The 13,389-nt window shown below is 40.8% G+C and overlaps 1 protein-coding gene across 3 annotated transcripts in view; it reads left to right on the forward strand.

Moving 5' to 3' along the window:
- Nucleotides 1-13,389, forward strand: part of KCNK10 (potassium two pore domain channel subfamily K member 10) — an 82,030-nt gene that overhangs the window by 48,477 nt on the left and 20,164 nt on the right. For all 3 annotated transcript variants that reach the window (XM_061359987.1, XM_061359985.1, XM_061359986.1), the window contains 2 exons: nucleotides 8,130-8,247; nucleotides 11,448-11,608. In XM_061359987.1, coding sequence (XP_061215971.1) covers nucleotides 8,130-8,247; nucleotides 11,448-11,608 — 279 coding nt within the window. The remainder of the gene's footprint in view (nucleotides 1-8,129; nucleotides 8,248-11,447; nucleotides 11,609-13,389) is intronic.

Consider the following 13,389-nt stretch of genomic DNA (forward strand, 5'->3'; position numbering starts at 1 on the left):
CGAATCCTTATGAAGTATTTTAAATTTGTATTTATCTCTTGGGTTTTGGTTCAGGTTTGTCTAATACTAACACAATGACAGATTGCTTTTTCTTAACAATAGCAAGTGTTTCACAGTGTAGTCTATATTGTCTAAAGCCACCTGAAGTGGGCGTTCTTAACTGTACATTTTTAAAGCACATTTCTGCTTCTGAAGACATTTGTTCAATATTTAATACCTTATGTGATCTACAACTTGAGACAATGGTGAGTACTGGAATGAGAAAATTACAAAACTGTGTTCTGTTATTGGTTTTGTTATTGTTCTTGCATGTTATAGCAGAAGCTTAGTAGTAGCTGGGTCAAAGTCATCTTGCCTTTGTGAAAATGCACGCTTAGAGTGTATAATGGGGAGGTTGCACCTTTCAGAAAGATCAGATGTTATCTATACTTAGGAGAGGCAGGAAGGAAGGCCATCGATGTGTTTTGGCAAACTAATTCTTATGGACCTGATAAAGGTATTCATATTCTGTTTCTACGTAGCCTGCACACTGTATGGGTAAGAACTTCTGTAATGAGCCTTGTTTTCGTAATAAGCCCTGCACAATGACGTTAAGAGACAGGGGCTTACCACGGTAAGACGTTACTGAGATTACTGGGGGGGCCTTCTTCTTCCTTTTCCTTCAGGTTTAATTTAGGAGTGTGAGTGATTATAATATAAAAAAAATAAAGAATCACCCACCTGGGAACTCAGTCATATTATCAATGTCCACTAATGACTCCAACAGTTCATTAGAGTTAGCCTGTAACTGAAAAGGAAAAGCAGAGCTGGAAATAAGCTATGCAGGCTTAACTGGCTAATTATGTTAGTAAGAGTTCATTTTTTGGATAGGCACTTTTAATTAGTGTTCTGAACTACTTTTGCCCTGAAGGTAAGCAAGGAAGGTAATACCTTGTAAAGATGTTTCAGTTTTCAGCTGCCTGCCAGGTTAATGAGCCAGCTTGTCTTTTCTGGTTGTTAACTTGTAAAATGAAGAGAACTTGGGTGGTTTTCATGTGCTAGAAGAAAGCTCTAGAAGGAGGAGGAAAAAAATATATTGTTTTGAGTTAACTCTGTGTAAGGCTTGCCTGTAACTGTAAGGAAAAAACTGTTTCAACTGTGAAGCAAAACAATGACAAAGACCTGATTATTGAAACTTTTGCCTGTGCCTCTGCTGTTGTCTGCATTATGTCCCTCCTTCCCTTCTGCCCCAATCTTTATTATCTCATTTCCCCATAAAGGATATGAAAAAAATAATTCATACCTCTTGGGCCATGTATAAGTTGGTGCAGTTACCCTAGTTGGTAACTTCTGTCCAGAGATACTCCAGCTGTATAGGAGGCAGACTGCGCCTAGGATGCTGCAGAAGTCTGCAGCTGTCGTGTAGCTATGTTGCTTCCAGAACTTAGCTAAGAAGTTTGCAGTGAGCTAAGCCGTTTGGACTGAGATCTCTGTGCATGTCTCTTATTGAATGCCATAGGTCTGCCGTCAAGACACAGTGCGTGCACGACAATCAGATTGTTATGGGTGGAGGTAAATCATGCTCTGGCAGATTGTCACCTAAAGACTTTTATGGGATACACAGAAATATGTAAGGGAAGGTCTTTCAAAGCTTACTACTTTTGATTATACTTGAACAAAAACTGCTGGCCTCCGTCTTTTGAAGGTGCTGTTGTGGAAAAATGAATAAATGGGAATTTATGAGGGTCCCTTAATCACTGGTGACACTAGTTAGAGAGGTGGGGAGTGTGGAGAAAAGTTATTAAGGAATTAGTCTTTAAAAGCGGCTTGCTAATGAGAAGCATCCTACTCATTGTAATAGAGAAACATCAGAGCATGAAAGGCAATTGAAACAACTGTTTGTATGCATGATAGGAATCTGTTTGGAAATGAATTGTAAAGGGAGATAATCATTATTGGATTAGCGTGATCTATGGAGAGGAATTAATGGAACTAGAAAAAAAAACAACAAGATTTTTCTTTTTTTATCAAATTCCTATCCTTGGTTACACATAGGGTAGATCCTTTTCATAGCTCAGCACTCAAGAAGTGTATTATTATACTTGTCCTTGGAAATTATTTGCTGCTTTCATGCTTGGGATGTTACTGGAAAATTAAAGAAACATAAACAAGTGAACCATATAAAAGCCTTTCTTTCCAGAAAAAAAACAGAATCAGTCTATTCAGCCTTTAAAGCAGAGGTTCAGTCTTAATCCGAGAATTTAATTTTAGAGACAAAAGATGTAGAATTTAATACAATTGGGAAAATTGTGCAGAGAGAACTGGTTTATGTAACAAATTCACTGACACCTCAAATCCTGGTAGTAAATTTTACTTCCTTTAAAATCTCAAGATAGATATATGAAGGTAGCAAAAGAAAACTGCCTTGCATTGGTTTAGGGGACCTATAGGGTGCTGGGGAGGAACTCTTCATTATGGACTGCAGTGGTAGGACAAGGGGTAACAGGTTAAAACTTAAAAAGGGGAAGTTTAGATTAGATATGAGGAAGAGTTCTATACTGTGAGGGTGGTGAGGCACTGGAATGGGTTGCCTAAAGAAGCTGTGAATGCTCCATCCCTAGCGGTGTTCAAGACCAGGTTGGACATAGCCTTGGGTCACATGGCTTAGTGTGAGGTGTCCGTGCCTATGGCAGGGGGTTGGAACTTGATGATCTTAACGTCCTTTCCAACACTAACTATTCTATGATTCTAATAGACTCTAGACGTTTTCTTGATATAGAATCATAGAATAGTTAGGATTGGAAAAGACCTTAAGACCTTTCAGTGACACCTCGCTCTAAACCATATCACCCAAGGCCTAGTCCAACCTGGCCTTGAACAGTGACAGGGATGGAGCATTCACAACCTCCCCGGGCAACCTATTCCAGTGCCTCACCACCCTAACAGGAAAGAATTTCCTCCTTATATCCAATCTAAACTTCCCCTGTTTAAGTTTTAACCTGTTACCCCTTTTCCTGTCACTACAGTCCCTAATGAAGAATCAAGTCCCTCCCCAGCATCCCTATAGGCCCCCTTCAGATACTGGAAGGCTGCTATGAGGTCTCCATGCAGCCTTCTCTTCTCCAGGATGAACAGCCCCAACTTTCTCAGCTTATCGTCATATGGGAGGTGCTCCAGTCCCCTGATCATTCTCGTGGCCCTCCTCTGGACTTGTTCCAACAGAACCATGTCCTTTTTATGTTGAGGACACCAGAAATGTACACAATACTCCAAGGGAGGTCTCACAAGAGCAGAATAAAGGGGCAGGATCACCTCCTTCGACCTGCTGGTCACGCTCCTTTTGATGCAGCCCAGGATACGTTTGGCTTTCTGGGCTGCAAGCGCACACTGCCAGCTCATGTTCATTTTCTCATCAACCAGCACCCCCAAGTCCTTCTCCGCAGGGCTGCTCTGAATCTCTTCTCTGCCCAACCTGTAGCTGTGCCTGGGATTGCTCCAACCCAGATGTAGGATCTTGCACTTGGTGTGGTTAAACTTCATGAGGTTGGCACCAGGCCACCTCACAAGTGTGTCAAGGTCCCTCTGGATGGCATTCCTTCCCTCCAGCGTATCAACCGAACCACACAGCTTGGTGTCATCGGCAAACTTGCTGAGGGCGCACTCAATTCCACTGTCCATGTCACCAACAAAGATGCTAAACAAGAGCGGTCCCAACACCGATCCCTGAGGGCACCACTCGTTACTGGTCTCCAGACGGACATTGAGCCATTGATCACAACTCTTTGTGTGTGGCCATCCAGCCAGTTCTTTATCCACTGAGTGGTCCACCTATCAAATTGATGTCTCTCCAATTTAGAGACAAAAATGTCATGTGGGACAGTGTCGAACGCTTTACACAAGCCCAGGTAGATGACATCAACTGCTCTACCCCTGTCCATCAGTTCTGTAGCCCCATCATAAAAGGCCACCAAGTTGTTCTTAATTAGCATTCAAGGCACCTAATGCATCAGCGAAGTCTGGTACTCACTTGTGCACCAGGGACAATGAGATATGTGAGTACCCTGGCACAGTGAGGACTACCTTTTCCTCAGGGGACAGGGAGCTGGCAGCTGTGGACCCCACTGGTGCCAGCCAGGGAGGACAGCTGGCTGGCTGGTGGCAGCCAGGGGCATCCTTGAGCCCAGACTATCAGGCACCTCCCCAGGTGAGGCTGGATAACTGGAGGGACATCAGCCCATGGATCAGACCCCAGCTCAACAGAGCCTGTGGCTGGGCAGGGTAGGGCTGCAGAGAGCTGGAGTTTGCCACTTGTATGACGTTGCGGGTGCAGGAACTGAGGTGGTGAAACCCCAGTAGTATCTATTTAGTATAAGGGGAATATTATTGATTTTATCCATAGAGAAGAGATATTATTTTGATCTTATGTTGTGGGGGGATTTCTTGACACCCGATGGAACGAGTTAGTGTTCACTGTAGCTTTCTTTGGACTTTGAGTCCTAAATGTTAAGAACTAGGCAGCCCAAGGTAGGCCCGTGCCTCATGGTCTTTAAATATTGCTGCCTGAATACCAGCAGGTGGAACTGATAAAGCCTATTTGAGGTTAAGATGGAGTCCAGATTGTACTGTCTTTGGGAATACAGGATTCAGTTGCCCCAGTATCACCACATATCCTGGGCTTTTGGTGTGGGCTTTGCCTGCAGTCCCACGCAGATTCACCAGACCATGTCTTCTTGGTTACAGAGAGACCACAGTGTGCTGATACCAAAGGGCCCAAGAGTAAAATGCACATGTATGAAATAATGGGGAATCAAACTGAAAAGAGTGACCAGAAATATATGTTTAAAAAACATATAATAATATAAACTCAGCAATACTGAGTGCTTGATTTACTTTGGTAGTTTTGTCATTTCCCTCACTCATATCTGCCTATCGGCTTTAGGACACACACAATACTTGAACAGCAAGAAAGACAATTACAGCCCTTTGAGTTATTTGAGGTTATTGCCTTCCCTGAATGGGTGGCATTTCAAAAGATAAATTACCATAGAATAATAATTATTAATTGAAGAAAAATGCCTTTTGAATTCATAAGAAGCATTTAAAGGAAGTGCACTGTGCATGTAATTCCCCCTGAGAAGGAAGAAGGAAACAGGAAAGGAGAAAGTTTGCTTTGATGACCTGTTACTTTTGATGATACTTCAACTATAAAAATACCTGAAACTACTAGTTTGAAATGTTTTAAACTTGGAAAGTTTGCCATCAGAGTGCACTCTGGAAACTAGTTCTTTCTCTACTCCAAGAAAACCTGAGGATGCAGATCTTCAGGTCATGCAAAAAAGCCTACCTGTAGTTTCATGGATGGGAAAACGTTGTAAAATTTCATGGTCTGTGTGAATAGGGAGAGTCTTGCCACTGGTAGTCATCTTGTTTGACAATCTTCATCTAGCAGGATACTTCTGTGTAGGTGGACTTGTGGTGGTCTTAGTAAGGCATCCTTTACTCATCCCATGACCTGAAACTGCATATTTAAGTGCTGCTAACTGTAGGGTTGCTCTCTTACTGCTCCCTTTCTGTCCTCCATGATGTATGCAAAACATTATGTATTAAGACCTAGGATTGGGATAGTTGGATGTATATAAATGAATTATGTCAGTCAAGCTTTAAAGAAAAAATGAATTTGTACTTGATGAAAAGGTAGCCTGAGAAGCTCAAAGCTACCTAAGGCAATGGGACACTTCTTAACTTCAGGGGTTAGTGCTTGGCCCTAACACGCTTGCTAAACTGTGTAAACTCAAATGTGATTAAAGTGTTGTAATTAGCGCACTGACATTTACACACTCCAAGAAAAGGCAGGCAGCATTCCTTGGCAAGAGTAACATGCCGAGTAGCTGACAGTGTGTCATGGCCTATTTAAACAGGCAACCTGTCTGTTATGCTGATTTACACTCTTCTGGGTAAACAAACAAATGATCTCTGCTTTCATGAAACTCACAGTATGCCAGCAACCGGTACAGAAGCCCTTTCAAAGAGTTTGGTGCTAAACACCTCCTTTCTCTATATCGCTGTTTCTTCAGTTATGGTCAGGTGCTGAGGAGCCCTGGCTTTCTGCCCACGTGGAATGCGAACAGCCCCGTCTATAGCTTGCTCATACTGTAATTTCACAATCGGCTTAGCCTGGCATGTAACAACATTTATGTTAAAAAAGGCTGTCCTGTACTTATCTCTTTAGATATACCTGCCCTTTGTTCTTACCCAGGCCACTGTTCTCCCATTGAGATCCCTTTTTGATGGGCAACGTGATGAGTAACTGAGAACTGGGGAGCAGATTAGCTGAAACTGGCCTAAGTAAAAAATGCAGTAGAAGAATATTTATAACAATGAAGTCAATTGGAAATATAGGCAAAAAATGAGTAAGAAAAAGTGCAAAATGGAAAGGGAAGAAAAGAAAAAATGTGATAAATGAGCCATCAGATGGAAGAAGTGAATGAGGAGACAAGTGTATCATGAAAGCTAGGGATAGAAGAGGTGTCAAATGGATGTATTTAAATATCAGTGCTAAAATCACAAAAAGAATATGAAGTTAAAGAGCATATCAGGAGACAAATTGTAGAGATGAACAGATGAAAAGTGGGGCAATAGTAAAATGGTTAATTTTGCACATGAGCTATATAGAAAAGGGTGAAATACAAAATTACAGTGACAATTTGTAGATCACAGTTCAGACGCAAAAGAGAAGATTTCGTTAGAGAAGATTTTGGTTATAGAATTGGAATGAGAAAAGGCAGAAACTTGCATTGATAGGTGAGGATTCTGTGTTGAAAAAAGTCAAAGAAAGAAGGGGTGTGAAAGGCAGAACTTACCTCTCCTGTTGAGCCTTGGCAATAAGTTCACTGAAATAATCAAGGCTAAAGACTGGTGGCAATATTTAGGAGGAGGAGCAAATATCAGAGTGAGAGAGAAAGGGAAGATCTGGCAGCATAACAGCAACAGGAAGTGAGGTTGGAAGAGAAAGGGAGGAAGGCTAAGATCTGGAAATGGTAAGTGGCAGAGAGAAGCTTGGCTCCTTTTGCATTCGTTTCATGGAAACTAATAGAAACAGAGGGGAACATTTGGAAGGAGAGGTTTACTTTGAAAGGCAGTCATTTTTAGCTTCTGTTCCAGAGTGAGGTCTAAATTTCTCTCTGACAGGCAATAGATTGCATGAAATTGACAAGTAAGTAGACAATATGTACCAAAGGGCATCTCAAGAATGAACTTAGAGCAACTGATCTGTATGTGCCAGCTGGTGATGAGAGATTTATTTTTGTGCTTTGGAGGCTGATGTATTTAGCTGTATTTTCCTTTGGACTGTGAAGCTGCAATGAAAAGCAAGTGCGTATTTCTCCATGGTACAGTATGGTTCATTTTTAGAAATCCCCAAGCAAACATTCAGCAGGCTATGTCTACCTGGTTTGATTCAGTGCTGTGTGAGACATAGGACAGTACGCAGGAAGCAGTATAGCTAGCACAGCTTCTGTTCTGGATTTTTTTCATTGAAGCACTAGCTGGGGGTCTCTGTACCATGCTGTCTATAGACATGCAGTCCTGCCCAGTGTGGCAACTGGGAATTGCTAGCTGATGGTAAAGTTTTTTCATGATGTTTCCATAGCTATCTTATTCCTTCATTTCAAACGGAATATATATCCTAATTTTTTCTTTAGTTATAAAATATAAATAATTTAATCAATGATGAATTGTCTTAGAATTAAGATTCTTGGCTTCAGTTGACTTCACAAACATTATTTTTATTTACCACCCTTCTTGCTGCATCTAACATCAGCTGTTCTACTGGGGAATTTTTCCTTTCGCATTTATTACTTTGAGTATGATATTTATGGATCTCTTTGTAGTGCCAGTCTTCTTCTTAATAGTTTTGTATCTTCTGTCATTTGTCTATGCATTGTATCTTTGCTCCACCTTAATAGCTTATAGTTCAGTCATATATTCAGCTCATGTATGCAGAGGATACTACTGTAATTTGAGCAGGTATTAAAAAGTTTAAATCTAAGCTGTTCCCACGGTCCTTGAAATTTCCCTTTGGAGCCTATACTAGCTTGCATAGGATATGGTAAGGCATGCATAAGGCTGATTTGTTGTCTCTTTCTCTGCAGCATGCTATTGATGCTGATAATGCAGGAGTCAGTCCCATAGGAAATTCCTCTAAAAACAGCAGTCATTGGGACCTTGGAAGTGCCTTTTTCTTTGCTGGAACAGTCATCACAACTATAGGTATGTTTATTGTTTATCTTTTAAAATGCATAGTCACACTGAAACCTGAATAATGAATTAAATTTGAGGAAGGTGGATAACAAAGAAGAAATGAAGCATCTGAACTCTGTTTCTCTCAGTTCTCAGAAGGCATGCCTCTAGTATGTATCAAAGGTGTTGAGCCTCAGGGTAAATATCAGAAATTGTTCATACAACTAGTGTAGAACAGCAATGCTGAACTGAAAACAAGTAACATTGCAGCTAAGGATTTATAATCTGTTCTTGATCTAGGTGCAGGTGGGCTTGATTTGCACTAGAAAGATCAAGAACCAGTACCCAATGAAATGACTATTCTATGGCTGTTGGGAATTTGGATTTGAATATTATTGATTAATTTACCTGTAAGGTAACATTTCTCTGTATTAGATAAAGGCTATATGGAACTGATCCATTTACTTTTCTTGAACCACTAATTTCAGTAAGTTCGTTATTCAGTGAACCTTATCATCTGTCCCCACTATATATTATGTCCTATATATTTAGCTTCTCTGAATGCTGGCCTTAGATACACTAAGGTTTTTATCCTTTCCTTAGTGAGCCAGCACCTCTCCTGAAGATTGTTCAAGTAGCTGGGATTTCAGAAGATGGTCTGAAGGAAAAAAATTATAAACTCATAACATTGATGATAAAGTTAATCTCATAATTATACAGAAGTTATACAATTGAAAGGTTGATTTCATTGCTGTCATGGTTAAAGGTCAAAAGATATGATTATTTGGAAACCACTGGCAAATTTTGCTTTTTATTTGCATTGCCTTTGAGTATTCTTCTGATTTAAATGGTGGATAAAGTGCTTCTCCATGTTACAGCTGTGATGCACACGTTGATAACTGTATAGAAAAATCTGACAATCAAATAACCCTTCAGTAAAGTGTGAGAATATGACTGAATTCTGCAAAATCTTTATGCAGGTAATAAGTACAAAAAAACCCACCAAACCCAACCTGTGGCAGTTACAAGACCTGCTGTGGTGATTATCTCAAACAGTGGAGTCTGTGCCTTTGGCTTTGGCTTTTCTTTGTTGTTAAAGTGAGGATGAAAGAGTGATTGTATAGAGCATACTCCTCCCTCTATTCCTCTATATACTAAGCTGCATTACCATGCATTTTTAATGGTAGCATGAAAACAGTGGATAGTGAGAAAGAAAACATCTCTGAATCAAATATAAGAAAACCCTTCCTTAATATTTGTTTACTCAATAGACCCAAGTGACAAGTTTTTAAATTACTCATTAAAATAAATGCCACCATGTAGGCATAGTTTATGTAGGCATATTCATTGGCATCTGCTATTTAAATAACTTATTGAGAAGAGCTTGGATTTCTGCCCATATTTGCTTTAAATTCTCCATGAATTAAGTTTTCATAGGCTGCATAAAGTCTATATATTGTACCTGGGCATGAAAATGATTTTATTTTATCCACCAAAGCCCTGTTGTGGCTTCTCTTAGATACTTGGCAGACTACCTGATCAACTTCAGTCCATTGGCCTGTGGAGCCTGGATTTTCTTGGACTTTTAGGAAAAATATGGGATCACACATACAGCCATAAAAACAACTCTGGGTTTGTGGGGAGGCAGTGCTCTGTGTCAGCATAATGCTTTCACTGTCCCATGACAGAGAAATATGTCCAATGCCAGTGCCACAGACCTAACAGGATATAGGACCTGGGAGCCTAGCCTTAGTTCCCAATGACCAGTAGGAATTGCTGTAGATGAAGCAGACCTCCATCTCTCTCAGTGTGTTTCCACTTTATTTCAGCAGTGATTTGTGATTGTGCCATCATTTTTAATATTCAAATAATTATGTGTAATCAGAATACAAATCTCTGTAACATTTTCATAAAGGTAGCTGATCTTAAATAAAAAGGTGCAAATTTTACTTCCATAATTCCTGTTTACTCTCTCTAACATTTTAACAGAAATACCATGGCTACTGGAATCATAATGCTCTATGTAGATTTGACAGTTAAATTCATGTGGGTAGTGTATGTTCAGAGAAAAGGCTTAAAAACTTCCTTGTTGAAAATTATTTAAAAGTGTTGTGGAATTATAGGATCAGAATGGTTTGGGTTGGAAGGGACCTTAAAATTCATCTTGTTCCAACGCCCCTGACATGGGCAGGGACACCTTCCACTAGACCAGTTGCTCAAAGCCCCGTCCAACCTGGCCTTGAACACTTCCAGGAATGGGGCAGCCACAGCTTCTCTGTGCAACCTGTTCCAGTGCCTCATCACCCTTTTTCCTAATGTCTAATCTAAATCTACCCTCTTTCAGTTTGAAGCCATTCACCCTTGTCTTATCACTACATGCTCTTGAAAAATCCCTCTCCAGCTTTCTTGTAGGTCCTCTTTAGGCACTGGAAGGCTTCTCAAAGATCTCCTGGGACCTTCTCTTTTCTACGCCAAGCACCCCCAATTCTCTCAGCCTCTTACAGGAGAGGTGCTCCAGCTCTCTGATCATCTTTGTGCCCCTCCTCTTGACCTGCTCCAACAAATCCATGTCCTTCTTATGCTGGGGATCCAGAGCTGAATGCAGTACTCCCGGTGGGCTCTCACCTGGAGTAGAGGGGCAGGATCACCTCCCTCAACTGGCTAGTCATGCTTCTTTTGATGCATCCCAGCATGTAGCTGGCTTTCTGGGCTGTGAGTGCATATGTTTCTGGAACATGTTGACCTTCTTATCAATGAACACCCCCAAGTCCTTCTCAGAGCTGCTCTCAATCCATTGTCTGCCCAGCCTGTATCTGTGCTTGGGATTTCCCTGACAAAAATATAAACATTAGGATCTTTATTGTCAAATCGAAAGGGGAACTGAATAAAGTCTTCAAAGGCAATATGTGTAGTGTGAATACAATTTGAGTAACCAGTCAGTGTTATGAGGGACAGAGTAAATTATGAACTAACCATGATCAGTTAAACAAAAACCAAATTTCAATGGGACATGAATCTGTAGAAAACGTGGGTAACTGAGGCTACAAGAAGAACTAAATCACAGGGGGTAGCTCGCCTAGAAAATGATATCGTGCCATGGAAGTCTGTAAATAAGAGTTACATGTGGAACAAAGGTATACCTGCAGAAGCAGCAGTTTTTTTAAACCATTAGTTTTCCTAAAAAAGCCATGTATAAGTCCTAAGAACCTGACAATTTTTTTTCTCCTCAGGGTATGGGAACATGGCCCCAAGCACTGTTGGAGGCAAAGTTTTCTGCATCTTGTATGCCATCTTTGGGATTCCACTCTTTGGCTTCTTGCTGGCTGGGATTGGTGACCAACTCGGAACCATCTTTGGGAAGGGTATTGCAAGGGTGGAAAAAGTTTTCAGAGTAAGTTCACTGTCAGTTTTTTGTTTGTATTGTATAACTTGCTTTTAATTCTGTTGCTATTACCTGCAGTCCTTTTTACATGTTCAGCACCATGAAATATTTGTGTGTCTAGTTGAAATGATGTTTAATGTCCTTAGGGACCTTTGCCACTGCCCTGGCAAATGCTGTTTTGCTAATTTGTTGATGGCTCACTTCAGGGATTCTCTCTTTGAAGCAGAACTTCTAGAAGAGACCTGTGCGATGCTTCCATTGGAGGCAGAGTAACTGGAGGTAAGTCTTACCAGGGAAGGAAGGAGAGGAAGGTTTTTCTGTTGGCACAACAATCTTTTCACCCAGTGCATTTCCTTAACAGCCTTTTTCTTGCTCCATTTCATTTTCTCCATTCAACAGTACAACTGTGAGCATGGAGCTTGTGCCACACAAGGGACAGCTTGCCCCTGGCAACCTTCGGCATAGCTGGAAAGATGAAAGGAAGATTCCTCCCAGAGGAGTTGTCCTTGAGAAATTCTGCCTCTGACAAGACCTCTGTGGGGCTCCACCAAATCTACATTAATTAGCAGCACAGATTAGAGCCTAAGAATGCCACATTTAACTATTGCAGTGATCAGCCCACACATGTTGTAGGAATTTTAAGGAAAATTGAACTCCATAAAGGGGGAAAGAGATCACTTCGTATAAAATACTCACTACCCCCACAATATTAACAGAATATTTCAGCAGAGGATCTGGACACATGCCACTGCTCTTCTTGTAATCCAAAATGTTGGCACAGTTTCAGTGTGTAGATAACTAGGAAAACAATGATTCATCTGTGACTAGGTAAGGCTGCAAGTATTTTCTTGCAAAATATTTTGTTTTAAAGCCAGGAGCTTCTCATGTTCTGTTTTAGGAAAGGGAGGCACTGGCAGAATGATGCTGGTACCTCAAACACCACACATTGGCTAGTCTATGCCATCTGTCCTGCAGGAGTAATTATGTCTGGTACAAGAAAATAAACATGAACCATGTCAGACACATAGCTTCTCACCCCACAAGCCCTGTCTGATTATTCCTTTATGTCCCATCTTCAGTAATTTGGGGCAGAACCTGGCTACTAGTCTGCTCCCACAAACATACAAATGTGATTCCCCAGAAAATGGATGTGTATAGAGTAACCATAGCCACTGGTCACAGGCATTCGGTATTTGGGTTCAGTGGTGAATCAGTTCTCCCAGCTCACCTGCGAAAACCATGTACACACTCAAAATCTACTTAAAAAGTTGGTAATTCTTATAAATAATTTTCATCTGGCAAAACTTCCGAGACACTGCAGCAATTAAATATTAATTCCAAGGTGTCATAAAACTCTAAGAGTAGCATTGTTATCTTACCTACGTGAGGGAATTTATGAACAACCTGAGAATGTTTCTATAATAAACAGCAGAAGAAACCCCATTCTTTTGGCTTGCTCTGTACACACAGAGGCTGCAAGCATCCAAAGATAGAAAGGAGAGCACTCCAGAGGCAGAGTACACAGTTACAGAATACAGCAGCTGTCATTATAATGACAAAATATAGGCTAAATTCAGATAGTCTTTATTCAAACCTTGTAACAAGTATTCAAATTCTCACTGGAAGTAGATGGGAATGAGCATAACTGACATTATCTTCTCTCATTGTGCAGTTCAGTATACATGCATTCAGACTGGGCATAACATGCTTCTGAAGGCACGCCAGGATTTTCTGGCTTCTGAGGTGAAGTAACTGTAAACAGTTCCTGCTTGGTTACTGCTTTCACTCCT

Source organism: Neopsephotus bourkii, unplaced genomic scaffold, assembly GCF_033783945.1.
Source record: "Neopsephotus bourkii isolate Nb327-2 ecotype Australia unplaced genomic scaffold, CSIRO-AGI_Nbou_v1 NB_998, whole genome shotgun sequence".
In the NCBI taxonomy this organism is placed as follows: Eukaryota; Metazoa; Chordata; class Aves; order Psittaciformes; family Psittacidae; genus Neopsephotus; species Neopsephotus bourkii.